Raw genomic sequence first — 24,013 nt, 5'->3', positions numbered from 1 at the left:
ACTAATACACAGTTTTATATTACAGTAGTAGTATTGGTAACGTTCTAATTTCCTCTTTATTTCATTTAAATACATAATTTGTTACTCAGTTAAATGGTAGTTTGTCTTTTTTATACCTTTTAAACTATCTTCGTGAAACTTTGGCTAATTGGAGCAACCGCATAATTGGATCAAACTGTACTGATCCCAATGTGTCCCAATTAACTGGAATCCACTGTTATTAGGAGGTTGTGTAGTATATTGGTCTTTCTCACAAAGATTATATATGCCTCAGTAATCTAGTAGCCTGTTGATGAAGAATCTGGAATACTGTAAACAGATCTGGTTGTCTTTCCTGAGGAAGTTAATATTTGCGATTAAGAGTGAAGTCACTGCATTGGTCCTTGGGATCTTGGGTTTGTCATATGAGGACAGGCTGAATTAAATGGAATTAAATTTTCTAGTTTGAAAGAATAGGTGTAGTATTAGTGAAATATAGTAGAGTATATGATCAGGATCATATTTAGCTTGACTGGATGTCCAGAACCAGGAACCATGGTCAGAAGATTGACTTTTCAAGATGAAAAGTGAATTATTGTAATTAAAGGAAGTAGCTGATAACAAGTTTTAGGTATTAAAGGATAAGGGGTTAATGTAAGCAAACAGTATCAAAGTAAAAGCTCGGTCATAATCTTATTGAATGGATGAGCATCCATGAAAGGACAAATGGCCTACTCTTGTTTCTGTTTGAGTTCTTATTATTCCTTTAGAGTAAACAAACTACTTAATGCTGTATAAATTGTCAAGATTTCTTCACTTGTTTAAGCAATCTATTTCTGGTGTAGCTGAAGCTATATTATACAGTCCTCCAGGGGCTTTACATGATACAAAATGTAAAAAAGCATAGACCCACAAGATTAAATTCAGCATAGTGATGTCTGTTTTAGTACGGTATGTAGCAGAGCCCAAATAATAGGTAGCCTATCATCAGTTATACATCCTTCTGGGAGGTAATGAAATTATAATTTTAGGTGGGTTTAGACCATAAAACTGTAAGACATGGGAGCAGAATTAGGCTACTTGGCCCATCAAGTCTGCTCCGCCATTCCATCGTGGCTGATTTATTATCACTTTTAACCCCATTCTCTTGCCTTTTCCCCATAACCTTAGAAGCCCTGACTAATCAAGGAGTTATGAACCTCCACTTTAAGTATCTCCACTGCCATCTGTGGCAATGAATTCCACGGATTCACCACTTTCTGGCTAAAGAAATAGCTTCTCATCACTTCTAAATGAACCTTCTATTCTGTGGCTGTGCCCTTTGGTCCTGTACTCACTCACTGTAGGAAACATCCTCTCTGCATCCACTCTTTCCAGGCCTTTCAGTATTCCATAGGTTTCAATGAGATTTCCCCTCTTATTCTTCTAAAGTCCAGTGAATACAGGTCAAGAGCTATTAAATGTGTTAACCCTTTCATTCTCAAAATCATTCTCATGAACCTCCTCTGGACCCTCTCCAATGCCAGCACATCTTTTCTTAGATTATAGGCCCAAAACTGCTCATAATTCTCCAGGTGTGGTCTGACCAATGCCTTATAAAGCCTCAGCATCAAATCCTTGCTCTTGTATTATAGTCCTTTTGAAATGAGTGCGAAGATTGCATTTGCCTTCCTTACCACTAACTCAACCTGCAAGTTAACCTTTAGGAAATGCTGCACAAGGACTCTTAAGTCTCTTTGCATGTTTAACTTTTGAACTTTCTCCCCATTTAGAAAATAGTCCACATCTTATTTCTTCTATCGAAGTGCACTTACCTACACTATACCTACACTATACTCCATCTGCTTCTTTTTTGCCCATTCTCCCAGTCTATTCAAGCCCTTCTGCAGACTCCCTGCTTTCTCAACACCACATTCCCCTCCACCAATGTTTGTATTGTCTGCCAACTTGGCCACAAAGCCATCAGTTCCATCATCAAAATCGTTGACATATAACATGAAAAGACCCCTACGGAACACCACTAGTTACTTGCAGCCAACAGAATAGGCCCCCTTTATTCCAGCTTTTTGCCCCCTGCTTGTCAGCCAGTCTTCTATCCATGCTGGTATCTTTCATGTTACACCTTGGGCTCTTGTTAAGCAGCCTCATGTCAAAAGCCTTCTGAAAATTCAAAATAAACAACATCAACCAATACTGCTTTGCCTATGTTGCTTGGTATTTTTTCAAAGAATTCCAACAGATTTATCAAACAAGATTTTCCCTTGAGGAAACCATGCTGACTACAGCCTATTTTATCATGTGCCTGCAAGTATCTTGAAACCTCATCCTTTATAATGGACTCCAATATCTTCCCAACCATGGAAGTCAGGCTAACGGGCCTATAATTTCCTTTCTTCGGCCTCCCCCCCTTCTTAAAAAGTGGAGTGGCATTTGCAATTTTCCAGTCTTCCAGAACAATTTAAGAATCTATGATTCATGAAAGAATATCACTAATACTTCCATAATCTCATCAGCTACCTCTTTGAGAACTGTGGGATGTAGTCCATTTGGTCCAGATGCCTTGTCTACCTTCAAGCCTTTTAGCTTTCCAAGCACCTTCTCCTTAGTAATAACAACTGCACTCACTTCTGTCCCCTGACACCCTTGAATTTCTGGCATACTGCTGGTCTCTTCCATAGTGAAAACTGATGAGAAATTTTTATTAAGTTTGTTCACCATTTCTTTATCTCCCATAACCTTTCCAACTTAATTTACCAGCAGTCCAATATTCACTCTCTCCTCTCTTTTACTCTTTGTATATCTGAAAAAAGTTGGTATATAATTTTTAGTTGACTATTTGGTATAAAAGTTGATATAAATTTATAGTTGATATATAAGACTGTAGATATAGGAGCAGAATTAGGCCATTTAGCCCATTGAGTCTGCTCCGCCATTCCATCATGGCTGATCCTGGATCCCATTCAACCCCATACACCTGCCTTCTCACCATTTCTTTTGGTGCCCTGACTGATCAGGAAACAATCAACTTCTGCCTTAAATATATGGATGGACTTGGCCTCCACTGCAGTCTGTGGCAGAGTATTCCACAGTTTTACTAATCTCTGGTTTAAAAAATTCCTCTTTACCTCTGTTCTAAAGGGTCGCCTCTCAATTTTGCCCTCTAGTTCTAGATACCCCCACCATAGGAAACATCCTCTCCACATCCACCCTCTCTAGTCCTTTCAACGTAAGGTAGGTTTCAACGAGATCCCCCCACATTCTTCTAAATTCCAGTGAGGACAGGCCCAAAGCTGCCAAACAGCCCTCATAAGTTAACCCTGGAATCATATATTGTATGTTTTGAACTTCTGTCGTTGTTGAATTTCTGCCATTGTTGAATTATATCTCTACAACGCATGGGGTGGAGAAGCAAGCAAAATCAAAACTGTAAAATAAGGTGTAATGTGTACAGCTCAACAAGGTCTTTTTCTATAAAGAATTGTTACTCCTTGATAACACACTCAGTGAAATGCTGTCTTAATGTAAAGTCAGAAACTCTTACTTCACTTCAGAAATCTGTAATCTGTCAAGTAGGGGACCGTGCACAATTCTGATTTGATGGAGACGGACGTGAGAGTACGGAGGAACATCTGGAAAACTTCTGAAATGCCCACTTCGCTGCTGCTGCTACTGTGTGGTAACCGGAATCTCCGGAGCAGAAGGCCCCGAAATCCTCAGCTTTGCTTGTTTCAGCGGCCGGGGCTAGGTCGAAGGCGCTCGGGAGGCTGTATCGGAGGGGCTGGTCGGAGGCTCGAAGTTTTCGGACGGACAGACTCAGTGTCGGCTGTGGTCAGCCGCTTCCAAGGCATCGGCAAGTTGACGATGCCTGGAGGTTTATGGCAGGGAATTTCTCCCTTTTGCCACCTGCTATCGGGGATTCAGGAGTCGATCGACTCGGGGACTTTGAGACTTTTTTTACTGTGCCCATGGTTTGTTCTTCATCAAGTTATGGTATTGCTTTGCACTGCTGTAACTATATGTTATAATTATGTGGTTCTGTCAGTGTTAGTCTTTGGAATAATTATGAATGTTATCAATACCAGTACTTTTCTGGTTGAGGGTATTTTTTTATAACTGTTTCCACTATTTCCGTCAGGTGTTTGCATATCTTCAATTGTGAGTGTATTCTTTTTAAGTTTCAAGTACGCTTTTTATCAAAGAACGTATAAATTATACAATCTTGAAATTTACTTGCTCACAGGTAGCCACAAAGCAAGAAACCCAAAAGAACCCAATTAAAGAAAAAATATACACCTTCTTTGATAATATATGTACTTAGTCCTCACAAATCCAGCTTGTTCTTACTTATGCATTGGTCTGTTTGACCAGACATTTGGCCAAAAGTTCATTGTCTCTATGTTTGTTGGTGATTCTGTACAAGAGTTGGAGACATTCTGATGCATCAAATTTAGTTTCAATATCCTTTAATGAACCTTTCTCATTGTTCATGAACTCATAATTCTGTGTTCTTTGGTGCATTTCATGTATCTATTTAGTCTGGCTTTGAATGCAGCAAGCTTTTGTTTGAGACTATCGATTAACTCTCACAAAGCTTTTGTTTTCTTGATCATGCCTTGTATGACGTATTTCCTTGCTATTTCCTGAGCTTAAATTTCTTGTTTGGGTTTTCCATTTTATACTCTATTATATGGGTTGGTTCTGCTCCGAAGGTTTCAATTTTGTTTCTGTCATTTTGGTGTTTTCATGCAGGTTCAATGTTGCAGTTTAAAGTTAAACTGGACAGCTATATGGAGAGGAAAGGAATGGAGGGTTATGGGCTGAGTGCAGGTCAGTGGGACTAGGTGAGAGTAAGAGTTCGGCATGGACTAGAAAGGCCGAGATGGCCTGTTTCCATGCTGTAATTGTTATATGGTTATATGGTTTGTCCTGTTTTCTATGACATCACTCCGGAGAAACATTGTATCATTTCTTAATGCATGTATGCATTTCTAAATGACAATAAAAGAGGACTGAGTGTTCTCATAATCTAATAATCTAAAATTCAGCTGTTCGGATGGTGTGATGCTGGTGAGTGAGGGTAACCATATTGTATGGTATTAGCGGGAATGATTTTATCTTACTTTTTATGACTCAAAAAGTTCAAGTTCAATTGTCATTCAACCATGTACATATTTACACCCAAGAGAAACAGCATTCCTCTGGGGCCAACGTGCAAAGCGCAGTACCAATGGTCACACACAGCACACTGAACATATAGTCATACTTTATTGATCCGGGGGGAAATTGGTTTTCGTTACAGTTGCACCATAAATAATAAATAGTAATAGAACCATAAATAGTTAAATAGTAATATGTAAATTATGCCAGTAAATTATGAAATAAGTCCAGGACCAGCCTATTGGCGCAGGGTGTCTGACCCTCCAAGGGAGGAGTTGTAAAGTTTGATGGCCACAGGCAGGAATGACTTCCTATGATGCTCTGTGCTGCATCTCGGTGGAATGAGTCTCTGGCTGAATGTACTCCTGTGCCCACCCAGTACATTATGTAGTGGATGGGAGACATTGACCAAGATGGCATGCAACTTAGACAGCATCCTCTTTTCAGACACCATCGTCAGAGAGTCCAGTTCCATCCCCACAACATCACTGGCCTTACGAATGAGTTTGTTGATTCTGTTGGTGTCTGCTACCCTCAGCCTGCTGCCCCAGCACACAACAGCAAACATGATAGCACTGGCCACCACAGACTCGTAGAACTTCCTCAGCATCGTCCGGCAGATGTTAAAGGACCTCAGTCTCCTCAGGATATAGAGACGGCTCTGACCCTTCTTGTAGACAGCCTCAGTGTTCTTTGACCGGTCCAGTTTATTGTCAGTTCGTATCCCCGGGTATTATGCATATGGCGCATATAGTTAAGATAGCAGAAAAACGGTCACAAAAAAATTATATAGCCCAAGTCCCCAAGTGGCATAGGCTGAAGATTGATGGTACTAGGACGTTGTCGCGGAGCCACGTTTCTGCAAGAACAAGCATGCAGCAGTTCCTTATCATGCACTATTGCAGCCGTAGACAAACGCAATCCAACTTGTATGCCATTGAGAAGAACATTGAAGAGCTGCACCAACAAGAAGGGTCAGCCTCCAACCTGACAAGGACCTAAGCATGCACGGTTCTCTCCCACACTGCCTCTGGCGTCTCCTCCCCTGGACAGCTGCAACAGATGACGCTGTGGCATGAGGGCCTGGTTTGGCAAAAACTGAAGCCGCACAGCTCCACCGTCATCCATCTCACCAATGAACTGGATTTGAGTGTTCAACATTATCAATGTTCAACAGGGTCTTGCGATCATAAGTAAAATGTCAAAGTCAAACATTTGCACCATTTGTTGGACTGTGTTCTTCCTCCATCTTCTGCCTTCAATACCTTCTTCCCAGGATGGCTGCAGCAGGCAATGACATAGTGTGCGTCAAGCCCATGCTGAGTTCCATCACTATCCAGGACCCCACTAGTGGGGTAGACCTGCAGTACTTAATGTTTTTAATATCCATCAGTGTCATGTACAAAAAAAATGTAAAGGATGAACAATTTTACCATTGGTTGGACTTGGAGAGGCAGTTGCAACCAAACCTGCTGCCATCTTACCAGAAAACAATGGGTTGAGCATGCTGGACTTCTCTCTTTGGAGTGAAGGAGGATGAGAGATGACCTGACAGAGGTCAACAGGATAATAAGAGGTATAGATAGAGTGGACAGCCAGAGATTTTTTTCCCAGGGCAGATAATAGAAAGGGACATAATTTTAAGGTGATTAGAGGAAAGTATAAGGGGGATATCAGAAATAAATTCTTTACATAGAGTGGTGAGCACTGTTCCCTCTAAACTGCTTAGGTGCACAGCTACACAGTAACTGAAATGCTCCTGTGCAATTTTATGTTAATATGATTTTGAAATTATTAGATTATGAGGACACGCAGTCCTCTTTTATTGTCATTTAGTAATGCATGCATTAAGAAATGATACAATGTTTCTCCAGAATGATATCTCAGAAACACATGACAAACCGACTGAAAAACTGACAAAAACCACATAATTATAACATATAGTTACAACAGTGCAAAGCAATACTGTAATTTGATAAAGAACAGCCCATGGCACGGTTAAAAAGTCTCAAAGTCTCTCGAAAGTCCCACCATCTCACGCAGACGGTGAACTTCCAGCGCCGCAAACTTGCCGATGCAGCATCCGACCACAGTCCGACTCCGAGTCCGTCCGAATACTCCGAGCCTCCGACCAGCTCTCCAGCACCGAGCACCGAGCGCCATCTCTGCTGAGCGCTTCGACCCCGGCAACAGGCAATAGGCAAAGCCAATGATTTGGGGCCTTCCCCTCCGGAGATTCTCGATCACACAGTAGCAGCGGCAGCGAAGCAGGCATTTCAGAAGTTTCTCCAGGTGTTCCTCCGTGCTTCTTACGGCTGTCTCCATCAAATCAGGATTGTGCACGGCCCCTAGTTAACACATATCTATATCATTTGGAACGGCCGCGCGCACTGCATCACTCCGCTATCTTCTCCTCCCTCCTTATACTAATTATACTAATACAATTTTGAAATCTATGTTGATATAACTGTGATATACCCTGTAGTTATGTTTATGAATATAACCCATAAATTTTCTTAATAATAAATATACTACAACCTTTACTTTGAAACATTTCAGAGCTTCAACATATTTACCTTGTTAGTGTTTCAACTTACTATACTGTTACAAATTGTAACAATAAACACAGAATGGATGTCAGTAGCTGATTATTATAAACCACGAGCTTGCTGAACACTGAGAGTGTTCGAGTCAAAACATTTTACTTTTGTCTTCTGTATTTGTTTTGACGTGCATATTGCAAAAAACACATTTAAAGTGTCTTGTAGTTTTCAGTTACTGTGCTGACTCTGTGCAACACCTTGCCAGGGGTAATGGTTGGGGTGTAGGATTTTGCGAATAAAACATGTGAGATTCGTTTCATGTGCTTAACAAAAGCCACAGCCTTTTACTTCCATTACGAACAAACCAAAGACAGTCATCTTACACTGACGTCATTACATCAGATCCCATCTGTTAAAATGAACACAACAACTTGATTACGGTGTTTGTGAATTATGTAGAAGAGTTTCTATTATGAACAATATGTGTCATATGTCACCCATTATGTTACCCTACACGGGCCATCTCCCAGAAGTTACCAAAACTGTCATCATGAGTCTGTCTGGAGCTTGTATGAGCCACCCGGATCAGGACATCTATGCCTTGGTTGGAGTAACAGAAGATGCTTCTGGCTCATCCAGAGGTGATACTGACATACATATGGTCATGTCATGAAGCATGGGCTACAGTAGTGGAACCATCCAGGTCTTGCTGGGCGATTAAAGACTTATTGTAGATAGGGAGGGCAAATAAGTCTTTTCACCCATTCCAAAATGTGGAATGTGTGCTTGAGGGGGTGTTAATGTACATGGCAGATAAAAATGAACAAGATAGAACATAGGTCAACTGAAACCCAAGAATGCTGTATGTCACGTTGAGAGGTAGGGATAGGTATAAAAGAATTGAGTTTACTGGGGAGAGCAGAACACTGCAGACACGCCGACCAGGCGATTGTGGCTTCAGGAATATAATCATCCAGAACCCGTAGCAGCTGCCCATACACCAACTCAGCTGCGGAGAACTGCAAGTCCTCTTTTGGAGCTATTCTGAGTCCCAGCAGGACCCAATCATGCCAATACTCATCTCTCAGGAAGGCTCTCAGAGTAATGGTGAAACCAGTCATGCAAGCCATTGAATTGTGGATGATATGCTGTGGTCTGATGCAACTTGACGTTGCAGCCCAAAGGTTTGAGGTGAATTGGTGACTGCAGTCGGAGGAAATTTCAGGTGTGGTGCTGAACCAAGTGACCCAGGTGTTGGTGAATGTGAATGCCCGAGCCACATCCACAGACATCATCGACATTAGAGGAACAACCACTGATCACTTGCTGGTACAGTCCGCCATGTTAAGGAGATGTGTGAAACTGCAGGAGGGAGGGGAGAGGCTCAACTAAGTCCACATTGACGTGGTCAAACAATCGCTCCTGGACTTTGAAAGGTGCCAATGCTGCCCGAGCATGATGGTTAATTTTTGCCCACTGACACACAACAGTCAACACACCAGTCTTGCATGTCCTTCCTATGGCCATGCCACTCAAACTTTAAAGCAACCAGTTTCTGTGAAGCCTTCCCACCCAGGTACGATAGGCTGTGAATGGAGTTTAAAAAGAGTACGCTTCCAGTTTGCAGGCTCTATAGGGCAAGGGCGACCAGTTGTAATGTTGCACAGGAGAGGAACTCCCATGTCCCCGAACTTGACGTCAGCCTGCAGGCCCATGACTACTGTTCTGTGAGCCTGGGCCACTGAGTCAATAGCTTGGTCGGCTTCCATGCCAGTATAGTCAATCCCAATGTGTATGGGCATCGACGGTGGACCACAGCATTAATTTTCCCTTTGATGTGCTGTATCTCAGTTGTGTATTCTGAAATGTAGGTCAGGTGGCATTGGTGCCATGCACACCAAGGATCTGATGCGGTAGCCATCCTGTATACAAGCCATTTGTGATCAACAAACGCTGTGAGATGCTGACCCTCCAGTAAGCAATGAAAATAGCAGATCGCCAGATAGAGACCGAGAAACTCACAGTCAAGTGTGCTGTACTTCCTCTCAGTGGGAGCGGAGCTGCTGGCTGAAGAAGAGGAGCAGTTGCCACATGCCTCCAACCAAATGTTTGTGCATTGCATCCACAGCATAGTCTGAGCAGCTGTAGTGATGCCTATAGGTGTGTTTGGGAGCAGGTGCACCAGTAGGGTTGTGTTCGAAAGAGCTTGTTTGGACGACAACCACCGTTGGGCTTAGGGACCATGTGGAGAGTGAAGTCCAAGGGCTATTCGACCTGTGTACAATGCCAAGTATTTCCATATTTGCAAACTCAGTCTTTGCACTGGCTAGCTTTTCTGAGTCTAGTCTACGTGCATAGGTGTGGACCGGCGAGCCAGTTGTGGAAATGTGATGCTCAACCCCATGCTTTGTGACTGTGGTGGAAAATATGGGTTTAATGAGGTTTGGAAATTCACGCAGCGGGCGATTGAATTCACATGTAGTCGTGCATACACTAGAGAGAGTCGTAATGGGAAACTTACTGGGGGTGCAGGATAACAACTCAAAATCCTTTGCGTCCAGAAGCCAGCAGTCCATAGGCGACCAGGAAATCTGTGCCAGGTGAATGTGAATGCCCAAGTCACATCCAAAACAAAGTCCCATGTGTAACGTCATCCACTGAAGCAGAGTGTCACACATCATGTCACATAAGTCTAGATCCTGCTGCTTTTGGCGGCCTCTTGTGAGGGTCTGTTACTCTCTGCCTTATAATCAATGGGTGATGCTGACAGCACACTCACTTGAATGCCTTGTCACACAGGAAGCGTTGCCCTGAAATAATGAACTGCGTGGTAAAAACATAGACCTAGTATTGTCCAGTTTGGAGCCACATGCATGAGTCTGCTGGAGGCTCTGCTGACAGGGAAAAGAGGAAGAATGATGCAGCTCTGCTTGGCTGAGTGTATAACAGCCATTTTAGCAAGTTCCCTAAAGTCCTTCATGAGAGTATTCGTGAGGGATGTGCGAATTTGATCAGACATTTGTTGCATAAAGAGTTCTTTAAAAATAAAACTAGGATGGTGATTGCCCAGGAGAGATAGCATGTTCCGAAGGCCTGGCATCACCCAGGCCAGGCAAAGAGAGCAACTGTTTGGCATGCTCAGATTTAGACAGTCCAGAAGTTTGTAATAGGTGAGTTTTCAGAGTGACATACAGTGCCTATAAAAAGCGACCTAAAATTCAGAATCCCTGCTTCCACTGCTCTTTGAGAAAGCCTTCCAGATCCTCAAGAACGCTGGATAAATTTATACTGCCTACAGTGAATAAAACATGCAAGAATAATTTTATGTGCTTAACAAAAGCCAAAGCCCTTTACTTCATTATTACCAAACCAAAAGCAGTTGCCTTACACTGACATCATTATGTCAGACACTGTCTCATAAAGTGAACACCACAACTCAATGAAAGTGTTTGTGAATTATGTAGAATAGTTTCTGTTTGAACACTTTTTGTTTCAACACTCATTGGCCACTTTATTAGAGACAAAAGGTATCACTGAGCATATTTCTGTATGTTCGTGGTCTTCTGCCACTGTGGCCCATCATGTTCAACATGTTATGCATTCAGGGATGCTCTTCTGCACACATATTACAAGTGACTGTTTGAGTTATTGTTGCCTTCTTGTCAGCTTGAACCAATCTGGCCATTCTTCTCTGACCTGTCTTGTTAACAAGGTGTTTTTCCCACTTATGCTGCTCAATAAGTGATTCTTGATTTTCACACCATTCTCTGTAAACTCTTGAGACTGTTGCATGTGAAAATCCAAGGAGATCAGCAGTTTTGGTTGGCACCAACAGTCATTCCATGGTTAAAGTCACTGAGATCACATTTCTTCCCCATTCTGATGTTTGGTCTGAACAACTGAACCTCCCGGCAATGCTGTTATCCATTAATTTGCTGCCATATGATTGGTTGATTAGGTATTTGCATCAACTAGCAACAAATGTACCTAATAAAGTGACCACTATTTGTAGCCACCACCCCTGACTCACTGCTTACAGCTCCAGCTTGCTGTTACTCATCCACTTATACAAGAGGATGTAGTGGGATTTGATTGTGTTCTAAGAGACTCCTCCATATCACGATATTCTGTAATGGTACCCCCATTTTCCCATTCAATCGCATATTATAAGCAGAAGTGCATTCCTGCAAGATGTTTTTCTTTTGTGTTAAAGCCATTTTATCAGTGATAACAGTGTGACCCACCACCATTACTTAACAGCTGATGACAACATTAAACTCTGGCATGGTCAAGGCTTATGCAAAAGAAGCAACTTCAGTAAACCACAGAAACTACAGCCCAGAAACAGGCCTTTTGGCCCTTCTTGGCTGTGCCGAACCATTTTCTGCCTAGTCCCACTGACCTGCACACGGACCATATCCCTCCATACACCTCCCATCCATGTACTTGGTGTAGTTTTATCTTTTTCTTCCATATCAGCTCCACAAGAATGTATTTTATTCTGTATCACATTCTGTGTCAGAAAATTTTGCGTAGTGATTTGTGAACTCTGTAAGGGTGAGTTTCTATAACTAGAATGGCCATAATGTAGGCATCACCTGTATTGTATCACGGGCAAGGTGCAACATAGTGGAGTTTTTACACTACACCATATATTAAACCCACAGCTTAAAAAAGTAGGTATTATAAGATGGATAAGTACCTGAACTGTGACCCAGAAGTGTCTCGCCAATCTTTTGTGATTATATAAATCAGAATTATGTATATCATTAATACTTTAAAATTACTTTGACTTTTTCCACAGGAAACAAATCACAGGATAGTGGCATTGCAGAGATGGAAGAGCTCGCTGTTCCACATAACATAAAAATAAGCAACATCACATGCGATTCTTTCAAAATCTCATGGAGCATGGATTCAAAATGTAAAGATCGTATCACGCATTACTTTATTGATCTGAACAAGAAAGAAACCAAGAATTCTAATAAATTCAAACACAAGGTAAAATTCTGTTGTCAATTGTACATAGTTTTATGCTAAGGCCACTGTGTTTGTTTAATGTTTCATAGACCAAAGCTTTTACCAAATAATTCTAAATAGAGATTCATTTCAGTGAAGTTAAATGTCATAGTCAGTTGACCATATAGTTACTCCTTTTAAAGAATTATTTTTCATTTCTGCATAATTGAAACAGTATCTGCAAAGACTTACTGTTCCTCATGCTGTGCCTTAAAGCTTCTGATTCAAAGCAGTCCAAAGATATTAAAGAAAAGTGGATCAAGAAACAGAAGAGCCCATGAACAATGTGGAATAATGGCAATATGGATGAGGGAAAATGAAACATTCCATTTAAGAGACAAGAGTAGCCTTGAATTGAAAGGTGACATCAAGAAGTAGTCTGAGTTGCCAAACAATAGCAATGAAGATTGTGCATAGTGTGAGGCAAATATTAGACTTTTGAAGTGTGCTGAAAACAGTCCTCATAATATACAGAATAATCAGCCAAATTAAAATAAACTCCAATAGGCTTCATAGCAAACTTCGTATTAAATGCTTAAATTGTGATGCGTAGTATCAAGTTATGTATTTTATTGGTATTTGCATTGTTACACAGGCCAAAAGGTTGTTCCACCCACTTACTAATTTTAATACTTTTTTAAATAAAATAGAAGTAGTCTGTGATGGAATGTTTTGAGTTTCTGACATTTAAAGTATTAGTGTTTTTGATCTTTTTTTATTAGGTTGAGTCAGTGCCTATTTTAAAACAAGATCTGAAAGGCCAATTCACTGCAACAATTGCTCCATCAGCATGTAATATTTCTCATCAAATATAACAAATGCATTACTTGAGACAGCTGTTAACAAACCTTCTGGGATGTCAGGCTGTAACTGCCTAACTCCTACTCACAAGACAAAAAAAAAGGACATGTTGGGTTCTGGTGGAATCGCTTTCTTTTTAGCTGCTTCATAATCAACAGACAATACTCAATAGGGGTTGGGGTTAATAATAATGACACTGTAATGATAGTGTGTCATTACAGTGGGCTTCACAGCTGAACAGGTGAAAAGACAGCTGAAACGTCTCAACCCAAGCAAGGCTGCAGGACCGGATGGTGTCAGTACCAGGGCGCTCAAAGCCTGTGCCCCTCAGCTATGTGGAGTACTTCGCCATGTATTCAACCTGAGCCTGAGGCTCCGGAGGGTTCCTGTACTGTGGAAGACGTTCTGCCTCGTCCCTGTGCCGAAGACACCGTGCCCCAGCGGCCTCAATGACTACAGACCGGTGGCATTGACCTCCCACATCATGAAGACCCTGGAGAGACTTGTTCTGGAGCTGCTCCGGCCTATGGTCAGGCCACACTTAGATCCCCTCCAGTTCGCCTACCAGCCCCGACTAGGAGTTGAGGATGCCATCGTCTACCTGCTGAACTGTGTCTACGCCCACCTGGACAAGCCAGCGAGCACTGTGATGGTCATGTTTTTTGACTTTTCCAGTGCGTTCAACACCATCCGCCCTGCTCTGCTGGAGGAGAAGCTGACAGCGATGCAGGTGGATGCTTCCCTGGTATCATGGATTCTTGACTACCTGACTGGCAGACCACAGTACACGTGCTTGCAACACTGTGTGTCCGACAGAGTGATCAGCAGCACTGGGGCTCCACAGGGGACTGTCTTGTCTCCCTTTCTCTTCACCATTTACACCTCGGACTTCAACTACTGCACAGAGTCTTGTCATCTTCAGACGTTTTCTGATGACTCTGCCATAGTTGGATGCATCAGCAAGGGAGATGAGGCTGAGTACAGGGCTACGGTAGGAAACTTTGTCACATGGTGTGAGCAGAATTATCTGCAGCTTAATGTGAAAAAGACTAAGGAGCTGGTGGTAGACCTGAGGAGAGCTAAGGTACCGGTGACCCCTGTTTCCATCCAGGGGGTCAGTGTGGACATGGTGGAGGAATACAAATACCTGGGGATACGAATTGACAATAAACTGGTCTGGTCAAAGAACACTGAGGCTGTCTACAAGAAGGGTCAGAGCCGTCTCTATTTCCTGAGGAGATTGAGGTCCTTTAACATCTGCCTGACGATGCTGAGGATATTCTACGAGTCTGTGGTGGCCAGTGCTATCATGTTTGCTGTTGTGTGCTGGGGCAGCAGGCTGAGGGTAGCAGACACCAACAGAATCAACAAACTCATTCGTAAGGCCAGTGATGTTGTGGGGATGGAACTGGACTCTCTGACGGTGGTGTCTGAAAAGAGGATGCTGCCTAAGTTGCATGCCATCTTGGTCAATGTCTCCCATCCACTACATAATGTACTGGGTGGGCACAGGAGTGCATTCAGCCAGAGACTCATTCCACCGAGATGCAGCACAGAGCGTCACAGGAAGTCATTCCTGCCTGTGGCCATCAAACTTTACAACTCCTCCCTTGGAGGGTCAGACACCCTGAGCCAATAGGCTGGTCCTGGACTTACTTCATAATTTACTGGCATAACTTACATATTACTATTTAACTATTTATTCTATTACTATTTATTATTTATGGTGCAACTGTAACAAAAACCAATTTCCCCCGGGATCAATAAAGTATGACTATGACTATGACTATCAGTTTTTCTGTGATTTCCATCTTTTTGCTGTCAATTAATTTCTCACTGAAGTAAGACGATGTAAGAATTTAGTTCCAGATGTGCATGATTAGCTTTCAGGTACAGTAAGTCTACATCTGCACAGCAAAAAGCTTCCATTGCTTTTGAAAGGCAGTTGGATAGGATACATGGATAGGAAAGATTCAGAGGATTTGGACCAAATGCAAATAAGTAGGATTAGCTCAGCAAGCACAAGTTGGTCCAAAGCACCCATTTCTCTGACTTTTCCTTCAGATTAAACCAGCCAACCCTTTGCTCTATAATGTTATTCCAGCTCATTTTTGCCACTTTTGCACTCTTCTGATATACATGAGAGTGCTTCACAGGATTGAGTGAGTTGTATCACACATTGTATAGTGCTACATTGATTGAAGGCTGAGACAACTTTCCAAAATGATACTTAGCTCTTGCTAAGTTAAATAGAAAAGTTATATAGTCTTCAGTTATATACGATTGTAGAAAACAAAGGGAGTTTCTTGCTCTAGTTCCCATGTAATCCAGGATGACAACACACAATGAAATTCTAGATACCTTGAGTTTCCATATTCACCACTGAATATATATGATCCAAAAAATCCTGAAGATATTCAATTCTGAATTCAATAGTTTTGTAATTTGAATGCCTTAAAAAAGGGTAGTTGTAATCATGAGTACTCTGGTGTCCGTATTTTTAATGCTTCATTTGAGAAATCAGAATTTAATTTTGTGCTACAGGATGTTCCTACTAAATTGGTGGCAAAAGCAGTTCCTCTGCCAATGACAGTACGTGGTCACTGGTTCTTGAGTCCCAGAACAGAGTATACTGTAGCTGTTCAGACTGCCTCAAAGCAAGGTGATGGCGATTACACTGTGTCTGACTGGAGCGAAGTTGTGGAATTCTGTACTGCAGGTAAAACACTTGAATTTGAATTTCTCAAACATAATCCAACAAGGTGGTAAAATCAACTCTTCAAGAATACTTCCAATGTGAGTTTACAGCCCTGATCTACCACTGCATCAATTACCAATGAGTGACAAGCAATAGTATACCTGCTCTCCAAACATTTCATGTGCGCTACATCTACTAACAATAGAAAAACTCCTGGACAATATATGTAAAGTTTTCTTTTCTTTTCTTTTTAAATCTTTTTATTGAGTAAGTATACAAAAAAGGTAAGCCATATAAACATTAATACAATGTTAAAGTATAATAAAATTCCAAAAGATAACAATACCAAAAAGAAAATACTACAAACAATGTAATTTAAGCATAAGAAACCAAAATAACATAATAGTATACTAGATTTTATATATATCAATGGAAAAAAAGAAAAAAAAACCCAAAAAAAAACCCACCGTGCAACTAACTAAAAGCAAAGCAAAGCAATGGGCTAACTTGAAACCAAACAGAGTTAAACTTAAAATCACGTCCTCAATCCCGACCTCCATTAAAACAGTGAAAAAAAAACAAGAAGGGTAAATATTACATTAAATGAAAATATCGAATAAAAGGTCCCCAAATCTGTTCAAATTTAAATGAAGAATCATAAAGGTTACTTCTAATTTTCTCCAGATTCAAACATAAAATCGTCTGAGAAAACCAAAAAAAGGTAGTTGGAGCATTAAGCTCTTTCCAATGTTGTAAAATACATCTTTTCGCCATTAAAGTAAGAAATGCAATCATTCTACGGGCTGAATGTAAAGTTTTAATACCCACGGTTTTCTGGGAGTTGTTATTGATTCTCAGACAGAAGGGAGGTGTTTTTTTTCTTTCTAAAATGATCATTTTCTGAATGATTCAGCAGTCAGTAGAGAAAATAATCTACTGTTGATTAGAAGAGTCACTGGATTATGAGGTGACAATTAAGAAGTTGCAGAAGCAGAGTCAGAGTCATAAAGCACTACAGCACAGAAACAAGCCCTTCACCCCTTTTAGTTCATGCCGAACTATTATTCTGCCTTGTCCCATTGACTCGCACCCTGACCATACCCTTGCTGTCCATGTATCTCTCCAAATTTAAAAATTCAAGGCAAATTTATTATCAAAGTATATATATATGTCACCATATACAACTCTGAGATTCATTGTCTTGTGGGCATACTCAATAAATCCACACCCGTGAGACGATTTCTCTTAAATAGTGAAATCAAACCTGCATCCACCACTTCTGCTGGCAGCTCATTCCTTACACTCTCACCACCCTCTGAGTGAAGTTGTTCCCCAGAATTATTTCACCTTTCACCCTTAGCTATGACCTCTAGTTCGAGTCTTGCGCAACCTCAGTAGAGAAAGCCTGCTTGCATTTGCCCTATTTATACCCTACAATATTGTTAATCTCTATCAACTCTCACCTCATTCTCCTACGCTTCAGAGAATGAGGTCCTAACCTATTCCATTTTTCCCTATAATTCAGGTCCTGAAGTCCCTGCAACATCTTTGTAAATTTACTGTGTACTGATTCAATCTTCTTGATATATTTCCCTTAGATAGGTGACTAAAACTGCACATAATACTCCAAATTAGGCCTCTCCAACATCTTATACAACTTCAGTGTAACATCCCAACTCCTGTACCAAATACTTTCATTCATGAAGGTCAGTGTGCCAACAACTCTCCGTATGACCCTCTCTTCCTGTGACACACCGTCAAGGAATTATGAATCTGGATTTCCAGATCCCTCTGTTCAACTGCACTTCTCAATGCCCTACCATTTGCTGTGTAAGTCCTGCCCTGGTTTGTCCCCCCAAAGTGCAACTGCATTAAATTCTGTCAGCCATTTTTCCAGCTGGTTGTTAATCTAGAAAAAGAACAATGTCTGAAAAGCTTATAAAGGATAACATTGATCCAGTAAATAAATTGGAAGTTGACTCAGTAGCAACCAGATCATCAGCAAATCTGTTCAGTCAGGGAAAAACTAGTCTATTGACTTTAAAACAGGAGTCAGCACATTATCAGAAACTTCAGAGCTTGTAAATGATGTAGTTGAAAGGAAGATGCCAGCCCATTGTAATCTGTGAATCTATCCAACAGCAAAAGAAAGGAACATGTTTGCATGATTCAGTCCCTTCTTTCAATATAAGTGAAATATCAGGTCACGTCTGCAAAAGAATCCATAACACAGAAATATTACAATGTCAGTTTGTTTTACCGAGATAACAAGTTGGAAATCTGTCACTCTCTAAAGGTTAAATACAAAAGTGTTCATTTAAATCTAGGCAGTGATCTATTGCCGTGCAAGTTTTAATGAGGAGCCCTGTTGGCCTATTCCACATTTTCCCTAAAATCCCAAGTTCTCATTTTAATAACAGCTATTTGAGTGTGCATGAAAATATTTGAGAAGAAAATTAAAGAAAACATTATTATTTTAGAACATAGAACAGTATAGCACAGGAACAAGCCATTCAGCCCACAATGTTGTTACAAAGCAAATCAGAAGCATCCAAACACTAATTTCCTCCTACCTACACCATGTCCATATCTCTCCATCTTCCATACACCCATGTGCATATCCAAATGTCTCTTAAAAGCCTCCAATGTATTCACCTGTACCACCATACCAGGCAGCATGTTCCAGTCATCCATTATTCTGAGTAAAAAAACTTAGCCCTCACATCCCCTTTGAACCTACCCTCTCTCAGCCTTCAATGCTGGGAAATTCTCTGTCCACTCTATCTATGCCTCTCATAATCTTGTAAACCTCTATCAGATCTCCCCTTAGCCTCTGGCGCTCCAGAGAAAACAACCCAAGTTTATCCAGCTAGTTTTCCTGATACTTAAATATAACAGAAATGGTTTTGATTAAATTAGTTGTTTTGCAGTTTTGGGCCCTAAATTTAATATTTTTCACATGTACTTTACAAAATAATATTGTTCTTGTATAGCATTTTAATATTTAAAATTGAGGTACTGTAATGCTATTAACAGAAAACTTTTTATTTTTCTGCAGACTATTCCAAGGTTCATCTAACACAGTTAATGGAAAAAGCCGAAGCAATTTCAGGACGGATGCTGAAGTTTTCAGTTTTCTATCGTAACCAACACAAAGAATACTTTGACTATATTCGGTAAGAATAAATCATAAAACAGACTACATTGATTGTTCGTAAATTTAACACAAATTGCTGTTTATATAATAGATTTTTTTACAACTAATAATCTAGATCATCTTAAACAATTGATATTGTTGGGAGAATATTGGCAGCCATAAATATGCAAATATTTATGGCTATTCAGTAAACAAAGCGGTCATTATTGCTAGATACGCAAATTTGCCACTAATTGAGTTACCTAAAAGATTTATTCAATAAATACAAATGAATTTAACTTTAAATGGGTCCTGAAGTCACTAAATATTTGAAAGTGCTATAGGAAATCTTTTAAATTGTTCTTAACTGTAAAACTTCTATATTTAGGACATCAAATTCTATGCAGAGGGAAACTTCAAATTGTTATAATTGGGAAAGTTTCTATTATGGAGGTCTTAATAGCTACTACATTAAAAAATTCTCATAGTTGCCAAAAATACTACAAGCCAGGATCCCAGGAAAGGAGGGGACTAAATATCCAAGGTTAATTTATGTTTAGTATGCGAGCATGTAAATTATTTTCACCCTGCAGTTTAATATTAAGACTATAAGACAAAGGAGCAGAAGTCAGCCATTCAGCCCATCAAGTCTGCTCTGCCATTTTATCATGAGCTGATCCATTCTCCCATTTAGTCCCACTCTCCCGCCTTCTCACCATAACGTTTGATGCCCTGGCTACTCAGATACCTATCAAATGTAATATTAATCTGACTTTTTTTATTTTATAGACAACAGTGTGAATATGATTAGTAACCACCCCACATCGGCCACTTAATGGCTGCTAGCACCATTCTAACTCAGAGCAGGACTCACGGCACCTAAATGCTTCATGCCAGGAGGGTGCATGACAGGGACCTTTGCTGATGCTGTGGAGCATGGGAGAACTGTCTTAGTCCCAAATCAGACTAATGAGATTAAACATTTGACTCCATTAAAAACAACTGCTTAGATTAAATGTAATTTAGGTAGTGCTGAATTTTCTGGAGCGATTTCTGAAGCAAATATAAACACTACTATATGAAGGAATCAAACCCATCCCATCAGATGGCACAGTAGCGCAGCAGTTAGCACAACACCATTAACGCTTGGGGCATTGGAATTCTTCTTTCAATTGTGGTGTCCTCTGTAAGACAGTTTGATCATTCTTCCCATGTGTGTGTGGGTTTCCTCCTACAGTCCAAAAACCTACCAGCTAGTCAGTTAAATAGTCATTGTAAATTGTCCTGTAATACTAGGAGTATTGCAGGGAAGGCGGATGAGTTGAGGGCATGGATTGACACGTGGAATTATGACCTTATAGCAATTAGTGAAACTTGGCTACAGGAGGGGCAGGATTGGCAGCTTAATATTCCAGGGTTCTGATGTTTCAGATGTGACCGAGGCAGAGGAATGAAAGGTGGGGGAGTAGCATTGCTTGTTAGGGAAAATATTACAGCAGTACTCAGGCAGGACAGATTAGAGGGCTTGTCTACTGAGTCCTTATGGGTGGAGCTGAGAAACAGGAAAGGTATGGCCACATTAGTGGGATTGTATTACAGACCACCCAATAGTCAACGTGACTTGGAAGAGCAAATCTGCAGAGAGATAGCAGGCAACTGCAGGAAACATAAAGTTGTGGTGGTGGGGGATTTTAACTTTCCATATATTGATTGAGACTCCCATACTGTTAGGGGTCTAGATGGTTTAGAGTTTGTAAAATGTGTTCATGAAAATTTTCCAAATCAATATATAGAGGGATCAGCTAGAGGGGATGCAATATTGGATCTCCTGTTAGGAAACGAGTTAGGACAAGTGACGGAAGTCTGTGTAGGGGAGCACTTTGGTTCCAGTGATCATAACACCATTAGTTTCAACCTGATCATGGACAAGGATAGATCTGGTCCTAGGGTTGAGGTTCTGAACTGGAAGAAGGCCAAATTTGAAGAAATGAGAAAGGATCTAAGAAGTGTGGATTGGGACAGGTTGTTCTCTGGCAAAGATGTGATTGGTAGGTGGGAAGCCTTCAAAGGAGAAATTTTGAGAGTGCAGAGTTTGTATGTTCCTGTCAGGATTAAAGGCAAAGTGAATAGGAATAAGGAACTTTGGTTCTCAAGGGATATTGCAACTCTGATAAAGAAGAAGAGGGAGTTGTATGAAATGTGTAGGAAACAGGGAGTAAATCAGGTGCTTGAGGAGTATAAGAAGTGCAAGAAAATACTTAAGAAAGAAATCAGGAGGGCTAAAAGAAGACATGAGGTTGCCTTGGCAGTCAAAGTGAAGGATAATCCAAAGAGCTTTTACAGGTATACTAAGAGCAAAAGGATTGTAAGGGATAAAATTGGTCCTCTTGAAGATCAGAGTGGTCAGCTATGTGCAGAACCAAAGGAAATGAGGGAGATCTTAAATAGGTTTTTTGCGTCTGTATTTACTAAGAAAACTGGCATGAAGTCTGTGGAATTAAGGGAATCAAGTAGTGAGATCATGGAAACTGTACAGATTGAAAAGGAGGAGGTACTTGCTGTCTTGAGGAAAATTAAAGTGGATAAATCCCCGGGACCTGACAGGGTATTCCCTCGGACCTTGAAGGAGACTAGTGTTGAAATTGTGGGGACCCTGGCAGAAATATTTAAAATGTCGCTGTCTATGGGTGAGGTGCCGGAGGATTGGAGAGTGGCTCATGTTGTTCCGTTGTTTAAAAAATGATCGAAAAGTAATCCGGGAAATTATAGGCCAGTAAGTTTAACGTCGGTAGTAGGTAAGTTATTAGAGGGAGTACTAAGAGACAGAATCTACAAGCATTTGGATAGACAGGGACTTATTAGGGAGAGTCAACATGGCTTTGTGCGTGGTAGGTCATGTTTGGCCAATCTATTGGAATTTTTCGAGGAGGTTACCAGGAAAGTGGATGAAGGGAAGGCAGTAGATATTGTCTACATGGATTTCAGTAAGGCCTTTGACAAGGTCCCGCATGGGAGGTTAATTAGGAAAATTCAGTCGCTAGGTATACATGGAGAGGTGGTAAATTGGATTAGACATTGGCTCAATGGAAGAAGCCAAAGACTGGTAGTAGAGAGTTGCTTCTCTGAGTGGAGGCCTGTGACTAGTGGTGTGCCACAGGGATCAGTGCTGGGTCCATTGTTATTTGTCATCTATTTCAATGATCTGGATGATAATGTGGTAAATTGGATCAGCAAATTTGCTGATGATACAAAGATTGGAGGTGTAGTAGACAGTGAGGAAGGTTTTCAGAGCCTGCAGAGGGACTTGGACCAGCTGGAAAAATGGGCTGGAAAATGGCAGATGGAGTTTAATACAGACAAGTGTGAGGTATTGCACGTTGGAAGGACAAACCGAGGTAGAACATACAGGGTTAATGGTAAGGCACTGAGGAGTGCAGTAGAACAGAGGGATCTGGGAATTCAAAATTCCCTAAAAGTGGCATCACAGGTAGATAGGGTCGTAAAGAGAGCTTTTGGTACATTGGCCTTTATTAATCAAAGTATTGAGTATAAGATCTGGAATGTTATAATGAGGTTGCATAAGGCATTGGTGAGGCCGAATCTGGAGTATTGTGTTCAGTTTTGGTCACCAAATTACAGGAAGGATATAAATAAGGTTGAAAGAGTGCAGAGAAGGTTTACAAGGATGTTGCCAGGACTTGAGAAACTCAGTTACAGAGCAAGGTTGAATAGGTTAGGACTTTCTTCCCTGGAGCGTAGAAGAATGAGGGGAGATTTGACAGAGGTATATAAAATTATGATGGGTATAGATAGAGTGAATGCAAGCAGGCTTTTTCCACTGAGGCAAGGGGAGAAAAAAACCAGAGGACATGGGTTAAGGGTGAGGGGGGAAAAGTTTAAAGGGAACATTAGGGGGGGCTTCTTCACACAGAATGTGGTGGGAGTATGGAATGAGCTGCCAGATGAGGTGGTAAATGTGGGTTCTTTTTTAACATTTAAGAATAAATTGGACAGATACATGGATGGGAGGTGTATGGAGGGATATGGTCCGTGTGCAGGTCAGTGGGACTGAGCAGAAAATGGTTCGGCACAGCCAAGAAGGGCCAGAAGGCCTGTTTCTGTGCTGTAGTTTCTCTGGTTTCTATGGTAATTAGGCTAGGGTTAAATAGGGTTGCTGGGCAGTGTGGCTCGTTGGGCTGGAAGGGCCTGTTCCATACTGTATCTCTAAATAAATAAATACTTCTCTCTCTCTCTCAGTTGTCCACAAGTACCTTTCCCAGTTGTATCATCAGGAATTTGTAACCCAACTGTGGATTGCTCACAGTTGCTTCTCACACACACAGCATCCCTCAGTGTCAGTCCTACTTTGCCCCAAACACTCCTGCAATGTTCATAAGATCTTTCCTATTGCTAGACTGTTTAGAAGTTGCCGTAAACATGGTGTAAACCAGTTATTAACCCCATAGCTCTGTGATGTTATGTTAAGATCTCTAAATCTTCTGCATTTCCTTATGGCCAAGTCACCAGTTACTTCTGTATCGTAAGAACTCCTTGCTCAGGAAGCACCTCTACTCCAGTATGTTTAATTTGGGCTCTCATACTTTTCTCCCTTTCAATTTCTAGAAACAATAAATCTCTTAGAGTTAAATATTTCTATCTAGTACTCATTTGCAGAGGAAT

At 41.0% G+C, this 24,013-nt stretch overlaps 1 protein-coding gene across 4 annotated transcripts in view; it reads left to right on the top strand.

Moving 5' to 3' along the window:
* phyhiplb (phytanoyl-CoA 2-hydroxylase interacting protein-like b) overlaps nucleotides 1-24,013 on the top strand; it is an 84,080-nt gene that overhangs the window by 54,376 nt on the left and 5,691 nt on the right. For all 4 annotated transcript variants that reach the window (XM_063071582.1, XM_063071584.1, XM_063071583.1 and 1 more), the window contains exons 3-5: nucleotides 12,484-12,680; nucleotides 16,044-16,218; nucleotides 19,256-19,373. In XM_063071582.1, the coding sequence (XP_062927652.1) occupies nucleotides 12,484-12,680; nucleotides 16,044-16,218; nucleotides 19,256-19,373 (490 nt within the window). The remainder of the gene's footprint in view (nucleotides 1-12,483; nucleotides 12,681-16,043; nucleotides 16,219-19,255; nucleotides 19,374-24,013) is intronic.

This window comes from Mobula hypostoma, chromosome 19, assembly GCF_963921235.1.
Source record: "Mobula hypostoma chromosome 19, sMobHyp1.1, whole genome shotgun sequence".
NCBI lineage: Eukaryota > Metazoa > Chordata > Chondrichthyes > Myliobatiformes > Myliobatidae > Mobula > Mobula hypostoma.
Note: the sequence above shows the minus strand (reverse complement) of the source record. Positions and strands in the feature narration are given on the sequence as shown.